This window comes from Bos indicus x Bos taurus, chromosome 26 (assembly GCF_003369695.1).
Source record: "Bos indicus x Bos taurus breed Angus x Brahman F1 hybrid chromosome 26, Bos_hybrid_MaternalHap_v2.0, whole genome shotgun sequence".
In the NCBI taxonomy this organism is placed as follows: domain Eukaryota; kingdom Metazoa; phylum Chordata; class Mammalia; order Artiodactyla; family Bovidae; genus Bos; species Bos indicus x Bos taurus.
In genome coordinates this window covers 29,280,695-29,297,260 of record NC_040101.1, presented here as the reverse complement: position 1 = coordinate 29,297,260, position 16,566 = coordinate 29,280,695, and the positions used below count along the sequence as shown (strand labels likewise).

Sequence of the window (16,566 nt, the reverse complement as noted above, 5' to 3'; positions counted from 1 at the left end):
TCCAAAAACCTGTATTGGGCCATTGTTGCCATTTAATTTATACCAATCAGTTTGATGCCCACTTGGCTTGTACTCACTCAATGTCTGTCGAACTGAGTTTTTCAGGTAGGAAGGGAGTTGAGGGGTAAGAGGAATCAATTTATTTTTTAAATTAAAAAAGTCTCACTAGTATTTTTACAACAAATGCTTGCAACCTAGTGGATTATAATTTATGCAGAAGCCAGTGATGCTGTATTTGTGTAGCACTTACAGCTTTCTGCCCATGCCATATTTTCACTCACATATAAGAGGTTTATTTTCATGTTATATTTACGATTTCTGACCTTACCTACTCCATTCCCAGCCCAATACCCCAGAACCCACAGAGCATTTTTAGTTTATGTGTGTCTGTCAGTGCTACCATCCTTCTTCGAGTCATTCCTTTGAAATCTAGGGGCTTATTTCTGACTTACTTTCTTCGTTCCTTTCATTAGTTGTTAAGTCCTGTTGATCTTCTGCTTTATATAAGTTGGGGCCACCACATTGTTACTTACCATGGCCTCTTGGGTGGGACTCCTTTTCTTTAGTTTCAGTGCCCTGAAACCCACCTTTGGCTCTGTATTTCTTAATAAATGAGATAACTTCATGTCTGACTTTTTAAATGCCATTTTTGTGTGGCATCATCCTAGTAGTCAGAGTATCTAGCTTTGAATCCTATATTTACCACTTGTGTGATACCCATTCACTTTCAGTAATTTATTTAACCTCTCTGGATCTTACTTGCTGACTAGATTGTCTTACAGGTGAGTAAGATGATAAATTATGAAAGAGATTTTTCCAACACACATACCTTCCATCCTGGTAAGATCAATCTCAGTAAAGTAACCAGTGTTATTTTACCGGTATTCTCACTGTTGTATAAGCAAAAACTGTTTCCTTACTTCTCTCTTTATGATAGGTAGCTTTTGCTGATCTCTTGACATTAAAAGCACTTTTATTGAGCATCTACTCTGATCAGACAGTGGAGAGTTAAAAAAAAAAAGACATGACTCATATCTAAGAAATACAGTCTGATAGAGGAGGCAAACGTAATAAATTTACATATAGTAACAAGTTCTACAAAAAAATTAAAGCCTGTGTCTGAACTTTTCTAAAAATTAGAACTTTAAACTTATATAGCAGCAATTGTGTGACACAATTTAGTACATTATTGTATTTTTCCTTGTAGTTACTGTTTGTGAACTTATTGATTCCATGATCTACACTTCTTAATGGCTTCTCAGAACATTTTGAAATGCAAGTGGCATTCATGGAATCCTGTTCTTGGTAATGATGCACTTTATATTTTTTCTTTCGTACTTGAAGTTTTAGATCCCTTATTTTAACTTTACCAAAACCTTGTGCATTAAGGGTAGGCAGATATGATTATCATATATGACACTTTGGTAAGTGAACTAAATTGGGATTCTTAAGAGGCAGGTCAATGAATTTGTATAGGTAGAGACTGAATATACATGATCTATGGAATACTATAGTTCTCTTGGCCTGAATTTTTTAGTTGATATAGTTGTGAAAAGGGAATTCTTCTATTCCATGGCTTAAGGATACATAAACTCTCAATGCAGCAATCTTTTTACTGTTGATTATTATAGCTTCTATTACTCCTAGAAGTTGACCAACCAGGGACCTGAGTTTAAGGGGTTTTGTCATTCAGCTTTCATATAGTAAATGCTAAGGCCAGCCCTTTGCCTGCAGGGCGTTCTATCAGTGAAGAGAAACTGTGGCTTTTTCCAGGCAGCCAAATAAGGGGAAGAGTCAAGATTTTCAGTGTTCTCTGTGAAAATGAGTTTGTGCTGTTGAACCTGATGGACCTTAGACACTTCCTCCTCAAAGCACTGCAGGCCCCTTGTGCAGCGTTTCAATCTCTTTTTCTTTGATTTTTCTTGATTCTTTCAAGTAGTAGAAAACATGTTTTAAGCATTTAAAAAAATGCTGTGTATGTTTTTTAAAAGCTGGTAAACTCATTCAGTTGAGTAACAAACTTCAGTTGTAATAAATTATTGTAGTTTTCAACCTTATTTTGAGAGTTGCAGTGGAGAGCCATTTGGGGTGAGGTTAAGTAGAAAGTGAGCTGAAGAAATAAACCTGTGCTATGTAAGGCTAGATTTCTGTTAGAGGGAGACCCATGTGTGATTCAAACTTCATTGTAGCTTTTGAGATTGCAGAGGAGAAATACTTAAGGAATAGGTCCTTCACAAGTTCTTTAACAGATAATGGAAGTTAAATATTTAAAAGTGAGAATATAGTTGCTAGATTGCAGTTTAGTTTGGAACCTACTTTTATTAAAAAATTGTTTTAAGTGTAGAAGGAAAGTCTTAGGAATTCCCATATTAGTTTGCAAGGAGAAACAAACTTTTACTGTCTCAACTTTAAGTAGAAAACTTACGTGGGTTTTGGGCATCTTAAGGAGGATTATTTGTTCATTGTTGAAGGACAGAGAAAGTCATACATTTTTGTCAGAAAACTGACCAATCAGGATGACCCTGAAATGTTTAGACTACATAAGGAACAGTAACCGCAGTGGCACCCTTTTCCACTCTGTTGCTTATTGCCTAAATTTCTTTTGATTTCCTTTTTCATTTAGAAAATGCTGCTAAATGTGAAGATAGAAGGGAAAGAGGTAGAGTTAGAAATTATAGCCTATTCCATTAATTTTGTAATTATATCTTTTTTCCTCAGTGTTTTAAAGTGGCATTTACCAGTATGGGTAAGATTAATTGTTACAATACAAACCAATTTGAAAATTGGTTTTTAAATTGAGCTATAATATATAAAATCTTATGGTAATGTGCAGATCAGACTATATTCAAGTGTGGTTATCATACCCACACCAATTGTCTTGTAATAATCGGGAATGCATCCTCTGTGTGGTGTTTGCAATTTAATGCTATTTTAGAAATCACACCAGTATATCTAGTGACTTTCCTGGGTGTATGTGGCTTATTATTGATTATAGTTTTATTTGGGAATTTTAGTTTAGGGAGGTGGGATAAAGCCCTTTCAAATTCTTAGTTTTTAGGAGTTTTGATGGACGATAGGAATGAATGAATGAGGAGAAGGGCATTAGAATGAGTAACAGAAAGAACAGTTAGATAATGATTAACCAAGTACATACTGCAAAAATAACACAGAACCTAATATAAAATGAAGGAGACAAAACATTCAAAAGAGGAATGCCTTAAAAGCTTACCAGGGAGCAGTCATAAATATAAATAAAAATGTATATTTTAATTAAAAAGTGGAGATCATGCACTTAGTTATTGCCAAAAGTATATGAGCCATCTACCTCTTCTGAAGGGAAGTCAGAAAAGTTACAGGCTATTTTTCAGTGCCTACTCCATTTTCTTTCCCTGTTTTCATTTTGGCTTTTAAAAATTCTCGCTTTATTTCTCTCTTTTCTCAAATTCAGTCCCTTCAGCGTGAACATTGTTCTACCCAGGATACACAGAACTTTTAACCACTTGATTAATCATATAGGTTGTCTCATTAACAATGAGAGAAAGTCACTACCAGGGAATTTCTTTTCCATTAAAGATTTTAAATATAGAAGAATTTATGGCTGAGAGACTTATCACCAGAATATAAAGTATTTTTGTTTCTTTTGTTCATTGTTCTATCCCTACTGCCTAGGACAGTGCCCAGCACAAAGAAGATACTCAACAAGTACTTGTCAGATAAATGGCCAAAACATTAGATTTAGAAACTTTTAATGTCATCTTCCTAACAAAAATTATTTTGGCTAAGAATTTGGTGCTTCCAGTATAGGGTCCAGAGAAGCCAGTGGCACCCCACTCCTGTACTGTTGCCTGGAAAATCCCATGGACAGAGGAGCCTGGTAGGCTGCAGTCCATGAGGTTGCTAAGAGTCAGACACGACTGAGCAACTTCACTTTGACTTTTCACTTTCATGCATTGGAGAAGGAAATGGCAACCCACTCTAGTGTTCTTGCCTGGAAAATCCCAGGGACGGGGGAGCCTGGTGGGCTGCCGTCTATGGGCTTGCAGAGAGTCGGACACGACTGAAGTGACTTAGCAGCAGCAGCAGTATAGAGTCATATTAGTAGAACAGTGGTTCTCAAGGGGAAAGAAACTTTTTTTTTTTTATCCTGCTCTTCCTTGTCCTCTTCTCCCAGCTGCCTTCTCACAAAATGAGAATATCTGCTACTGAGAACCACTGGATGCGACTGAAATTAAATAATTCTTAGGAGTTCATGCTCAGTCATGCCTGGCTCTTTGCAGCCCCATGGACTGTAGCCTGCCAGGCTCTTCTGTCTATAGAAATTTCCAGGCAAGATTACTGGAGCAAGTTACCGTTTCCTACTCAAGGGGATCTTCCTGACCCAGGGATCAAACTGAGTCTCTTGCATCTCCTGCATTGGCAGGTGGATTCTTTACCACTAGTGCCACCTGGAAAGCCCCAAAATTCTTAGGAGACAAATAAGTAAATGGTAGATGAAAGCATGCACGTGTATGGTTAGGGTGAAAGGAAGAAGGAAATTACAAGTTCAAAAGTATGGGGGTAAGATGTATATTTGAACAAAATATCAAGGTAATTCATTAGAGTTCCAGGGCCAACTGGAAGGACAGAGAGGGTGAGTTGATGTAGGCAGTGGGGAAAGGTCAGATTAATAGAGTGCTTGAATTTCTAGGGAGCCTTGTGAATTATTGACGAGAGTGACACGATCACAAAGTGAAGACAATTCTGTTTAGTGGCTGTTTGTAAAATGGATTGTAGTTTGAGGAGAAGAAACGTTGAAACAAAAAAATTACGTGATTGTTGTAGTAGTTCAAAGCAGTTTAGCTGTTTTGGTTGTTAAGTTATCCAGTGATGCCTTTAGTAGATACCTGTTTTTGAAGTCTGATGCTTCCACTTTATGACCTAGGGGAGGATAGAGGCAAGAAGAGTTCTGAACTGAAAAGCAGTAGGCCAGGATTCTAGTTCTTACTTCTCTACTTTCTAAATTCTATGATCATGGATAAATGCTTAATTTCTTCTGGGCATCAATCACCTTAACTAAAAAATAAGAAAATAATGATCTGAAAGCTGGAGTCTAAACCAATTTTTGAAGGCCTTTCCAGTATACCATCCTTGTATCAGTTATAGATAGTGAACAGTGAATACCATATTTTGTTTCCTTAATATTTCCCCAACTAAAGTGTTTTAAGAAGAAAAAAGTCCCATGATGATAATAAATAGTTCAAAGCTTATAATTCAAAGTTTAGTATTATGTGCACTGACTGTTGTGCTTTAAAATGTTTTTCTGTTTTTATATGTGCTATGATCAGGTATTTAGTTTTTTAGTATTACTAGACTGTAATAGCACCCAAGTTGATGGACAAAGATTCAACCTGGGATACATTTAGGGAAATCTAAAGATTGTAAAAATTCTTCTAAAAGATATAGTGTTTATAAGGTACAGGAGCAGTACCACTAATACTGTTTAATTAGTAATACTAAAACTCATAAGTTCTACCTTTTTTTTTGTTTTGTTTTGAATATACTGTATGTATATTTACACTTACACATTTCTTGTTTGTTTATTTACAAGGTTTTAGGACCAGCAGCTTTTTGGGGTCCTCTTTTTCTGTCCCTGTCTCTCCTTGCTTTGTTGTTGTTTTCCCTTCTGTTTGGATTGTTTCTTGCCTCCTCCTGCCATCCCCCACATCCCCCTAAATCCATCTGGAAAGATAAAGAGGCAGCTGCTATGGTAACTTATGCATTTTGGTTAATGAATAGCAGACTAACAAGATACATAAAACGTATGCAAATTTTGCGGCGTTAGTTGCTGTCAAACTGTAGGGGTATAATACTTTTTCTTTTCCTTCTTCCCACCTTCTTAAAATCCTTTTAAGTTTCCTGTGATATTTTGTTTTCTAATTTACCGTTTCTAGTGTTGAAGTGCTACTATGAATGATTTCTTTTTTCTGCTTAGTCTGCACAATATTTCACTTTTGTGGTGAGTTTATGGGAGATGAGTTGAGGTGCGTAGAGGAAAAGAATTGATTAATTGGAATAAGAAGTAGATTTCCTTTAGTTTCATACACAGAAGAACAGGAATAAATTTTTAAATTAAATATTTTGCTTTTTGACCTATAACTTTTTTTTCTTCCTTTTTTGGGCACTAGTGCTCCTTTTGAGTTTCCATCTGGGGTTAGAACTAGTAAATAGTATTTTCTTGAAGATGTTTCTGTCATAAAGGCAAGCTGCAACTGGAATATTGTATTTAGCCAAGCTTTGAGAATTCCTGTAATCTGTGTCATCCTGTCTCATGCTGTCCCATCTCATAGTTGTCCTCTCTCTGCAGTGCTCTATGCCCAGGTCTCTGTGGCTGGGCTGCTCCAGCCTGGCGGACAGCATGCCTTCGCTGCGATGCCTGTATAACCCAGGGACTGGCGCACTCACAGCTTTCCAGGTACTTTCTCTGTCTCTGTGGGTTATTTGTGGGCATTAGTATGTGTGTGTTAGTTCATTAGTGTGTCTCTCCTTCTTTCCCATCCTTTACTTAAGTTCGCTTTTCTCCTTCGTGTTGCCTGTATTTCACGTCACTCAGTTCTCCTTTAATTTTTAATGTAGATCCAGACTGATCCACTCTTGAGACATTTTTGTTATGATTGGTTTGCCAAAATTGACAGAGCACAACTTGATTTGTTGGTTTTCATGTTTAGTAGAAGTATGATAATGAGTTTTAAAGTAATCTCAATAAATAGCATTCAATATGTAATGTTTGCTCTGGACCTACATAAAACCAATTAATATAATCAATCAATCAATTGCAACCAGTTGCCTGGGCACTTTCTTATGTTTTTCTTATGATTACTAAAAACATAAAGTGCTCAATTCAGAGTGTCTCCTTGCTACTATACTATTATTTATGTGTGGGTGTATGTATATGTTTATGTATCTATATGTGTGTATTTTACATATATAAGAACTGTGTTTATTTATATCCTGATTAATAGGTCTAGTTTCAAGGTGGAAAGGCCTTCATGACCTTTGAGTATAGTGTTCAGCTTGAGACAGTCCAGCTGGTCTTGCTTGGACCATCAGATCCTAGTTCCCTTTGGCCTTTCTTAGAGGCCACTAGGGCAGTTCCAGGATGTGAGAGAAAACTATAGAAGGAAAGAGGAAAACTTGTAGAGAAATACGTAAGACAGAGCTCGATGCCCATTCTTTACAGATTAGGGTATGATACATGGTGATTTTCTTGGTAGAAGTGTCATTTATCTACCTTAGGTATTTGGAATTTGTATCTAGCATTTGGGCTTCCCTGGTGGCTCAGATGGTAAAGAATCTGCCTGCAGTGCAGGAGATCCTGGTTCGATTCCCGGGTTGACATGATCCCCTGGAGAAGGGAATGGTTACCCACCCCAGTATTCTTGCCTGAAGAATTCCATGGACAGAGGAGCCTAGTGGGATACAGTCCATGGGCTTGCAATGAGTCAGACACAGTTGAGCAATGAACATTTACTTAGTAATATGTAATAAACTAGTGATTTAAATTTGTTTTTAACTTATGTAGCTCATGTTCTATTAATAATTTCAAAGACAAGTTGTAAGTATCAGAATGCTTATGACTGAGTCTTAGTTAAAGGTTGGAGAACTTAAGTATTCTACATTCCTGACCAGTGCTAACAAACAGTTACTTACCTTTAATGATACTATTTTAGTGATGATGTTACTGGATATTTGTTTGTCCTTTGCAAAATATATTAAACTTCTTTGTCTTATGAGATACAATATGATGCTGTACAGGCTTTAAAATTAGTTAAATCAGGACTCACATACTGTTTGTCACTAGTGGTATGATCTTAAGCAAGTCATTTCATTCTAAATTCATCTATAAATGGAGACTATAGTTAGGGCATGCAGTAAATAGTTGCTGTTTTTATTATCCTCATCTTCATCATCATTAACATTATTGCTGTTAATGTTAGAAAATATTAATATCCTGAGTATCTATTTCAAATATTTTTTCTTTTTTACTATATATCATTGATGAACTTTCAGCTCTCAAGAAACTCATATTCTTTTTTTAAACCTTTTTGGAGTTGCAGTGAGTTTCACCAGAGTGCAGTCTTAGAGAACAGTCCCTATAAGACTGCTGTCACATCAGATACCAGTTGTAAGGACACCTCCGCCTCTGCTCCTCTCCTCAGATTTGATAATTCACTAGAAAGGACTCAGTAGAACTCACTGAAAGCTATTATATTCAAGGTTTATTACAAGGAAGAGATACAGGTTAAAATTATCCAAAAAAGGGACATATAGAACAAAAATCTGGAGGGAACCACATCTTCCACCATCTTGGATCTAGTTAGTTCTAATCAGTTTTGGTCATGTCCTATTATCTGTCATTCTTTTAAAGGCTGTGTCCTGCCCCCCTTTCCTTCTTGTTTCACTTTGAACAGGGTCTGGCAGATTAATGGGTTCTATATTATCAGAAACATGCCCGAAGGACTAGGTTTGGAAACTTTCAGCAAATACTGTTTCACCTTGCTATATAACATTACACTGTGAAATGAAATCTTACTTTTTTTTCATGCCTTAACCAAATTCTGTATCATAGCAAAGCCTACTCTGGGTTCAGGTATTGATGAAAAACTTTGCTTTCCCCAGTATTGCTATAAGTATGAATGTTTATTTTTCTTTTCTTATCTTCAGAAAAATCATTAAGTTTTATGTAGTAAAAATGGAAAAAAATGGGGTTATCTGCTGGCATTCTGTTAATTCAGTGGTTTTTTTCCATCAGGTTCATTATACACAGGTGCTCCAAATTGCTGATTGACTAATTGGCAGATATAGACTTAAGTCTAGTCTTTCCTGTTTTCACTACTAGAACTATAACAATCTCAGTACATTTGCATTTTTCTGGTTTGGGTTTTACCTTATTTGCTTATTTAGATTTTTGTTTATGTAAAAATTACATGCAGTAAAATGTACACATCTTGTGTACTCTTAGATGAATTTGATAACTGTAAACATTTGTGTAACCTCACTTTCAAAATATAGAGCACTTCCACAATCTGAGAAAGTTCCTTTGTACCCCCTTCCAGTTATCACCCATATCCCATATGCAATTACTGTTCTGATTTGCCACCAAAGATCAGTTTTGCCTGTACTTGAGCCTCATATAAATGTAGTCATACAGTATACATTTTTTATATCTGTTCTGTTTTGATCAGCATAATGTTTTTGAGATTTATCCATTTTGTTATGTTTATCTGTAACTCATTCTTTTTTTATTGCTAAATAAATTCCATTGTACTAATATACCACAGTTTTTCCATTCGTCTATTGGTAAACATTTGGATTATTCCCATTTTTGTCTACTATGGCTAAAGCTATGGTGTACAGTTTGTGCATATTTTTGTGGACATGGGTGTTTATTTCTCTTGGCTTAATACCTAAGAGTGGAATTGCTTGGGTCGTAGAGTATTTTTAACTTTAAGAGATGCATTTCAAGTAATTCTTCAAAGTGGTTGCCCAGTAGGAATACTTATTTCTACTTATGTTGCCAAACACCTTTGAGGAGGTAACTTAGTAATAGCTTCATGACATTTTTTTCTTTGAAATTATTGCATTCCTTTAGAAAATTTGAAGCAGCTTCAAAATCAAAATTCTTTGACAATATAAAAGGAAGAGCTGTTGCTTAATTTGTTGGATTATCCTCAGTAACTCAGATGGAAATGGCAACATTGATATGGTTTGATTATTGACTTTTCCAATCCACACATTTCAAATTACTACAGAAAAGATGCTCTAAATATTGTTTAAATACAGTAGATTCTTTGAGGACTTGTTTATAGTTTGAACATATTTTCATTTTCATCATTTTGCTTTGTCCTGGAAAGTCTATAGGTAATTAAGAGGATTTCTGTTGATTAACAGTGGGTGTATTTTGTGGAATCATTTGTTTGTCCTCAGCACCTGGTAGTCTTATAATCTGTACTATTAAATGAGACTGAGCAATAGCAAGTGTTTAAAAATAGCTGAGTAATTCGGATCCTTTATTTTCTTTAGACATTAAAGAAGAAGAGAAATTCTGACAATAATAATTTAGGTAGATTTATATGACCTTAGAATGTTTTTGGTGTTACGTATAGCTAGTAATTTTAAGGAATTTTTGAGCTTGAACCATGTAATATTTTAATATTAATCTAGTGTCCATTATTTGAAATCTAGTGTCCAAAGGTTGAAATTGTTGAGAGTTGACTTCAAGAGAGATAATGTAATGTGTTTTACTGTTTAAGAATACTTAATGATGTCAGGGAACTATATTCAATATCCTGTGAGAAGCCATAATGGAAAAGAATATATATATATATATGCATGCGTGCATAACTGAGTCACTTTGATGTATAGCAGAAATTAACACAACATTGTAAATCAATTATTCTTTAGTAAAGTTAAAAAGAAAAATACTTGAAGTCTACTAAATCTTACCATCTATTATGTGAAGTGTTAACATGGAAGAATGCTAGGGAAGTTAAGCATTATTCAGAGTATAGGTATATATACATATGGAAGATTTATTTTACATTTGAGGTTTTAGAGGAATATGGATTATCACACTGAATGTAAATGAGCACACAAATTTTTTTTACAAAACACTACCATAGGAAAATTACCCCATGTCAAAAATGCTCACTTATCAAATCATAACTGATGCCCCCCATTATATACAAATCATCTCAGTAGTGTACAATTTTTGTTTAATAAAAAGTTCAGTTCCTTTTGAACACTCCCAAAGACATTCTGTGGTATCATCACCCTGATACCAAAACCACACAGAGTATCAAAAAAGAAAATTACAGGCCAGTATCTTTGATGACCATAGACACGAAAATTCTCAACAGAATATTAGGAAGCCAAATCCAACAATGCATAAAACCACAACCAAGTTGGATTCATCCGAGGGTCATAAGGATGGTTCAGCATACACTGATCAATCAGTGGGTACACCACATCAACAAAAGAAAGGATAGAAACCACATGATCATCTCAATAGACACAGAAAAATTTGCCTTTGATAAATCACATCCATTTAGGTAAAAACTCTAATGAAAATTGGTGTAGAGAGAACATGTCTCAACATAATAAAAGCCATTTATGACAAATCGACAGCCAGTATTTGAGTGAATGGTGAAAAGCTGAAAATATCGCTAATTATTAGAGAAATGCAAATCAAACTAAAATGAGGTACCACCTCACATTTAATGGCCACCATTAAAATATTTACAAATGACAAATGCCAAAGAGGGAATGTTCTTACACTGTTGGTGGGATTGTAAATTGGTACAGCCACTATGGAAAACAGTATGAGGGTCCTCAAAAAACCAAAAATAGAATTGTCATGTGATCTAGCCATCCCACCCTTGGGCATATACCCAGACAAAACTATTATTCAAAAAGATACACGTACCCCTTTGTTCATAGCAGCACTGTTTATAATTGCCAAGTGTGGAAATAACCTAAATGTCCATTGACAGATGAATTGTAAGAAGATGTGGTATATAAGAATATATATATATATATATATATTTATACACACACTGGAAGGTTACTCAACCATCACAAAGAATGAAATAATGCCATATACAACAACATGAATGGACCTATAGATTATCATACTAAGCAAAGTAAGTCAGAAAGAGAAAGAGAAATACCATATGATATCACTTATATGTAAAATTAAAATATAATACAAATCAACGTATCTGTGAAGCAAAACATATTCATAGGTATAGAGAACAGGCTTGTGGTTGCCAGGAAGTGTAGGTAGGGGAGGGAAGGAATGGGAGTTTGAGATTAGCAGAGGCAAACTACAGATATGGGTGAATAAATAAGAAGGTTCTACTGTATAGCACAAGTAACTATATTCAGTATCTTGTGACAAATCATAATGAAAAAGAATATGAAAAATAATATATATATGCATAACTGAGTCACTTTGCTGTACAGAAGAAATTAATACAACATTCTAAATCAACTACAATAAGATTTTGTTTTCAGTGCATATGTTGACATATGACCTATGTTTATCCTAGCTATACCCTTTACATAAGGAATTTGCATATAGTGACAAATCAAAAATGTTTTTGTTTGGTGGGGGGGGAACCCTACATTTTTGTCTGCTAATAAAACTAATTGTTTGTAGTAGAATATATAAATTATTTGGTAAATATGTAAACAAAAAAGTATTACTCATATTCCTGCGATAATCATAAATCAACATGCTAGTTCCTTCAGTCTAGAATGACTTATCCATTCATGCATGCATACACACACACACACATAGATATGCCCAGACAAATATAATTTTGTTTTAAAATATATTTATTATTACCACTTTATTATAAAATTATAAAAGTAAAAATTTAATAATTATAAAAAATATAGAGAAATAGAAAAAGAAAGGATCTATTTTAAATGTCCTCTCAGATATTACTATTTTACTGATACTGTTACTTTCTGATTTTCAGCTCTGTTCTATGCTTTATTAAATTCTATGTTTGTCACCTGGTCATATCAATTTTTATCCCTCTTTGCTGCTGCTGCTGCTGCTAAGTCGCTTCAGTCGTGTCCGACTCTGTGCGACCCCATAGACAGCAGCCCACCAGGCTCCCCCGTCTCTGGGATTCTCCAGGCAAGAACACTGGAGTGGGCTGCCATTTCCTTCTCCAATGCATGAAAGTGAAAAGTGAAAGTGAAGTCGCTCAATCGTGTCCGACCCCTAGCGACCCCATGGACTGCAGCCCACCAGGCTCCTCCATCCATGGGACTTTTCAGGCAAGAGTACTGGAGTGGGGTACCATTGCCTTCTCCGTTATCCCTCTTTACCCCATATAATTTTTAGCCATTTCAAATTCATAGTTCTCCAGCAGTACTGTGTCATGCTCTGTGTCTTGGCATATCCTTTCTCTACCTGGAGAATGCTACTACTGAAAACACCTATCATCCCTTTCCCCTTGCCTCCCACTTTTATCTAACCTGGCTAATTCCTAAATTCCACAGTTCTGCTTAAGTTGTTTCACCTCTAGAATAAAGGCCCTTACTGATCTTTTTACCCCTCCCCACTCCCTTAACCTAGTCAGAGCATATGTACCAAGGACATGCAATAGATACCTCTGTCATAAACACTGATATGCTATTGTAATTGTTCAGTTTCTTGAGAGTACAACTATGTTTTGTTCATTTTTACATTTCCAGTGTCAAGCACAGTATCAAGTGCTTGGCACTTGAAATGTAAAAGATTAACTAACATTGATAGGATGGGAAAGAGAAAGCCTTGAATTGCTCAGAGTACCTGTACATACATACACACGAGTTTTCTATATTCAAAAAGAAGTTATGATAATTAAACAGTCATTCCAAAGACTACATATTTACACAGAATAAAGGAAAATTTGTTGAATCTGATTTATGGGCAGGCCTCAGATTTTATACATTTGACTTTTACATGACTCACACTATGATGATCCCTTCTGAATTAGATTTTGTATACTGAATTTGGACTCTTGTTGATGGACAAAAATGCACATTTCAGGCTATTAAATACTGGCACTGCCAGCCAGCTGAGCTCAGTTTCAGTGATGTCAGCATCTTTATCTTCACAGCAGTGTGGGTTTGTACAATTGTTTGGCTATTTTATTGCATTTTACCCTTATTCTATACCAGAATAGACACAGGGAAAATTAAAATGATGGTTAGGGATTAACAATAGTTTACAGAAAGGATAGAAATCATTAGAGATAATACTGAAAGTGACCCTTTAGTCTTGATTAGGAACAAATTAAAGTGTATGTGCAAACTGTTGGATATTTATTATACTATATATTATTGAAGCTCATTTATTTAAAAGAAAGTACAATTATGAATTTTAAAACATTTTAGCTGACCTTGAAATTCATTGTTCACCTTCTGCCCTTTCAATTTATATATATATATATATAAAACACAGAAAAGTTATAGATGACCTGAATTTGGTGTATTTTACTTTATGCTAGAAAGTCTATCTTGGGAAGAATGACACCATTAGGACTGATTTGTCTTTCAAGATGCTTACTTGATTGTTTTTAATATTCTGTTTCAAGTTTGTTTTAATATTCTGTTTCAAGAATAATGGATTCTTCCATTGCTAAGTATTTTGACATGTTTGTGATGCAGGTAATGTTCATTTACAGGCTAATGCACAGCATTGTCTAGTATTTGCATGTGTGCATGCTCAGTTACTCAGTCGTGTCCGACTCTTTGAGACCCCCATGGACTGTAGCCTGTCAGGCTCCTCTGTCTGTGGAATTATCCAGGCAAGAATACTGGAGTGGGTTGCCATTTCCTACTCCAGGGATCTAATCCAGATCATCTTATTGTGAGATGATCAGATTTCCTTAAAAAAATTTTTTTTTCCTGATGCATCTGAAAAATTAAACTTTTCATTCCACCAAAAGGGCTTATTGCTTTTATGTTGAATAATGTTGGATTTTACCTAATTACCCTGACTTCAGCATGACCCCATGGCACAAGGGAGAATATAGGTACCCAAGGAGGCCTGGGGTCACCCCAATATAAGTAACACAGACTGGAAAAATCAAGTTGATGAAAACTTTTTTTTGTTTTAATTTCATAGAGTTTTGTTTTTCAAATGTAAGTATACAAAGAATTGTCCAAGGATAAACATTAAAATGCTTTATATGTAGTCTCTGGGCACATGGATTTAAAGCAAATGGGATTTGTGGAGTTTTCTGTACCTTCAAATATTTCTATTGAAAGTGAAGTTGTTCAGTTGTGTCCGACTCTTTGCGACCCCATGAACTATAGCCTACCAGTCTCCTCTGTCCTTTAGCCAAAAAAAAAAAGTGATAACTTTTTTTAAAGTTGAACCTTAATTCACTCATTGTAAGTAGTGTATGTCACATAAATCTGTACCAAAGTGAAAGATATATGTAGAATACTCTACTAAGAAATATTTTTCTTTCCAGCCTTCTAACAGTGTTTGAGGTAGATATTTACATTTGCCTTTTCCTAAAGTGGAAACTAGGGTGTATCAAGGTTAGTGACCTCAGTTCAGTCACTCAGTCGTGTCCGACTCTTTGCAACCCCATGAATTGCAGCACACCAGGTCTCCCTGTCCATCACCAACTCCCGGAGTTCACCCAGACTCATGTCCATCGAGTCAGTGGTGCCATCCAGCCATCTCATCCTCTGTCGTCCCCTTCTCCTCCTGCCTGCAGTCCCTCCCAACATCAGAGTCTTTTCCAATGAGTCAACTCTTCGCATGTTAGTGACCTAGTTCACCTGAATATTAGGTTTGTTTTTTGCTTTTTATTTTTAATTTTTAAAAATTAATTTATTTTAATTGGAGTCTAATTACTTCACAATATTGTGGTGGTTTTTGCCATACGTTGACATGAATCAGCCATGGGTGTACACATGTCCCCCCATCCTGAACCCCACTACGACTTCCCTCCCCACCCCATCCCTCTGGGTTGTCCCAGAGTACCAGCTTTGAGTGCCCTGCTTCATGCATCAAACTTGCACTGGTCATCTGTTGTATATATGGTAATATATATGTTTCAATGCTGTTCTTTCAAATCATCCCACCCTTACCTTTTCCTGCGTGGTCCAAAAGTCTGTTCTTTACATCTGTGTCTCTTTTGCTGTCTTACATATAGGGTCATTGTTACTGTCTTTCTAAATTCCATATATATGCGTTGATATACTGTATTGGTGTTTTTCTTTCTGACTTAATTCACTCTGTATAATAGTCTCCTGTTTTATGGTGTTGTAAACAGTGCTGCAGTGAACATTGGGGTACATATGTCTCTTTCAGTTCTGTTTCTTTGGTCTGTGTGCCCAGCAGTGGGATTGCAAGGTCATATGGCAGTTCTATTTCCAGTTTTTTGAGGAATCTACATACTGTTCTCCATAGTAGCTGTACTAGTTTGCATTTCTGCCAACAGTATAAGAGGGTTCCCTTTTCTCCACACCCTCTCTAGCATTTATTGTTTGTAGACTTTTTGATGGCAGCCATTCTGACTGGTGTGAGATGGTACCTCATCGTGGTTTTGATTTGCATTTCTCTGATAATGAGTGATGCTGAGCATCTTTTCATGTATTTGTTAGCCATCGGTATGTCTTCTTTGGAGAAATGTCCATTTAGTTCTTTGGCCCACTTTTTGATTGGGTCATTTATTTTTCTGGTGTTGAGCTGCATGAGCTGCTTGTATATGTTGGAGATTAATTCTTTGTCAGTTGTTTCATTTGATTATTTTCTCCTGTTCTGAAGGCTGCCTTTTCACCTTGCTTATAGTTTCCTTCATTGTGAAAAAGCTTTTAAGTTTAATTAGGTCCCATGTGTTTATTTTTGTTTTTATTTCCATTACTCTGGGAGGTGGGTCATAGAGAATCTTGCTGTGATTTATGTCAGGGAGTGTTCTGCCTATGTTTTCTTCTAAGAGTTTTATAGTTTTTGGTCTTACATTTAGCTCTTTAATCAATTTTGAGTTTATTTTTGTGTCTGGTGTTAGA

General features: G+C 35.7%; 1 protein-coding gene across 9 annotated transcripts in view; it reads left to right on the top strand.

The window, feature by feature from the left end:
* Nucleotides 1-16,566, top strand: part of BTRC (beta-transducin repeat containing E3 ubiquitin protein ligase) — a 175,756-nt gene that overhangs the window by 50,577 nt on the left and 108,613 nt on the right. For 5 of the 9 annotated variants that reach the window (XM_027529283.1, XM_027529282.1, XM_027529284.1 and 2 more), the window contains one exon: nt 6,344-6,451. The exons of the other annotated variants lie outside the window; for them this stretch is intronic. In XM_027529283.1, the coding sequence (XP_027385084.1) occupies nt 6,344-6,451 (108 nt within the window). The remainder of the gene's footprint in view (nt 1-6,343; nt 6,452-16,566) is intronic. 9 annotated transcript variants of the gene reach the window in all.